The sequence below is a fragment of the Conger conger genome, chromosome 8 (assembly GCF_963514075.1).
Source record: "Conger conger chromosome 8, fConCon1.1, whole genome shotgun sequence".
Lineage (NCBI taxonomy): Eukaryota > Metazoa > Chordata > Actinopteri > Anguilliformes > Congridae > Conger > Conger conger.
The window spans coordinates 4025733-4027233 of record NC_083767.1 but is presented as its reverse complement, the minus strand read 5'-3'; the positions used below and the strand labels follow the sequence as shown (position 1 = coordinate 4027233).

General features: G+C 56.4%; 1 protein-coding gene across 3 annotated transcripts in view; it reads right to left on the bottom strand.

The window, feature by feature from the left end:
- Positions 1 to 498: 498 nt before the first annotated feature.
- The window catches only part of LOC133134846 (huntingtin-like), a 49822-nt gene continuing 48819 nt past the window's right edge, over positions 499 to 1501 (bottom strand). For all 3 annotated transcript variants that reach the window (XM_061251335.1, XM_061251336.1, XM_061251337.1), the window contains 2 exons: positions 1066 to 1226; positions 499 to 716 (listed from right to left, as the gene is read on the bottom strand). In XM_061251335.1, coding sequence (XP_061107319.1) covers positions 503 to 716; positions 1066 to 1226 — 375 coding nt within the window. In that variant the 3' untranslated portion in view covers positions 499 to 502. The remainder of the gene's footprint in view (positions 717 to 1065; positions 1227 to 1501) is intronic.

The window sequence follows — 1501 nt, the reverse complement described above, 5'->3', positions numbered from 1 at the left end:
TCTACCTCCCACTCGCTCTCCCTCTCTCTCCCTCTCGCTCTCTCTCTCTACCTCTCTCTCTCTCTCCCTCCCTCACGCTCTCTCCGTCTCTCTCTACCTCCCACTCGCTCTCCCTCTCTCTCCCTCTCTCTCTCTACCTCTCTCTCTCTCTCCCTCCCTCCCTCCCTCTCGCTCTCTCCCTCTCTCTCTCTCCCTCCCTCTCGCTCTACCTCCCTCTCTCTCTCCATCTCCCTCTCTCAGGAGGTGACCTCTCTCTCCCTCCCTCTCCCTCTCTCTCCCTCAGGAGGTGACCTCTCCCTCCCTCCCTCTCTCTCTCAGAAGGAGGTGACCCCTCCCTCCCTCCCCCTCTCTCTCAGAAGGAGGTGACCCCTCCCTCCCCCTCTCTCTCAGAAGGAGGTGACCCCTCCCTCCCTCCCCCTCTCTCTCAGAAGGAGGTGACCCCTCCCTCCCTCCCCCTCTCTCTCAGAAGGAGGTGACCCCTCCCTCCCTCCCCCTCTCTCTCTCAGAAGGAGGTGACGGGGTGTATGGTCCGCAGGCAGCTCAGCAGGCAGTGGTAGGGGCTCCCAGGTGAGGCCACCACCTCGAACACGGACTGGAAGGCGCGGCGGTCCAGCTCCTCGTCGATCTGGTGCGTGTAGAAGTCCACGGCCACCAGGCAGAACAGGTGCACGTCCACCAGGTCCGACTTCCCCATGCGGCTGATCACGTGAGGCAGTCTGGGTGAAACCGGGTCAAGGACGCAAGGCCTGCACACTCCCGTCCCATACAGACAACACACATGAACACACAACACGGATCCTGAATCAGCTGAATCAACAGGCTCGGGGTTAGTATCAGGTCGGCCATTTTGGCTCACAATAGCTGAGGTTATGATACAGATTCTGAATCAGTGCTCTAATGAAAACAGGCTCAGGGTTAGTATCGGTTCGGCCATTTTGGCTCAGAGTGGCTGAGGTTATGATACAGACAGGGAAAGGTGACCCTTAACGGAAACAGGCCCTGGTTTCGTATCAGGTCGGCCATTTTGGCTCAGAGTGGCCCAGTTTCCGGGCTGTGTGAGGATACAGGGCTGAGATCCACTGGCTGGTGGAGGCGCTGACGAAGAAGCAGGACAGGCTCCACATGGCCATGGCCACGGGGGTCCGCTGGGTGAAGTTGGAGAGGGAGAGCAGGACCCAGTCCCGCACCATGGAGGACTGCCCCGTGGCGTGCAGTGTCTGGAACACCTGGGGGGGCGGGCGGGGGGGGGGGGGGGGGGGGGGGGGGGGTCATTCTCACCTTCCACACCAACGCCCGTAACACTTTACAATAAGGTTACATGAACTGATGTAGTGTAGTGATGTAATGTAGTTGTTAACATGAATTAATTAACATGAATGACATGAATAAATGTCGTTTGAATTAAAAAATATATGTTAGCAAACCATAGGATAAACATAAGATTAGTTAACTATAAACAAAGAAAACAGAAAAGGAAGTTTTCAAATTAAGTATGAATGGC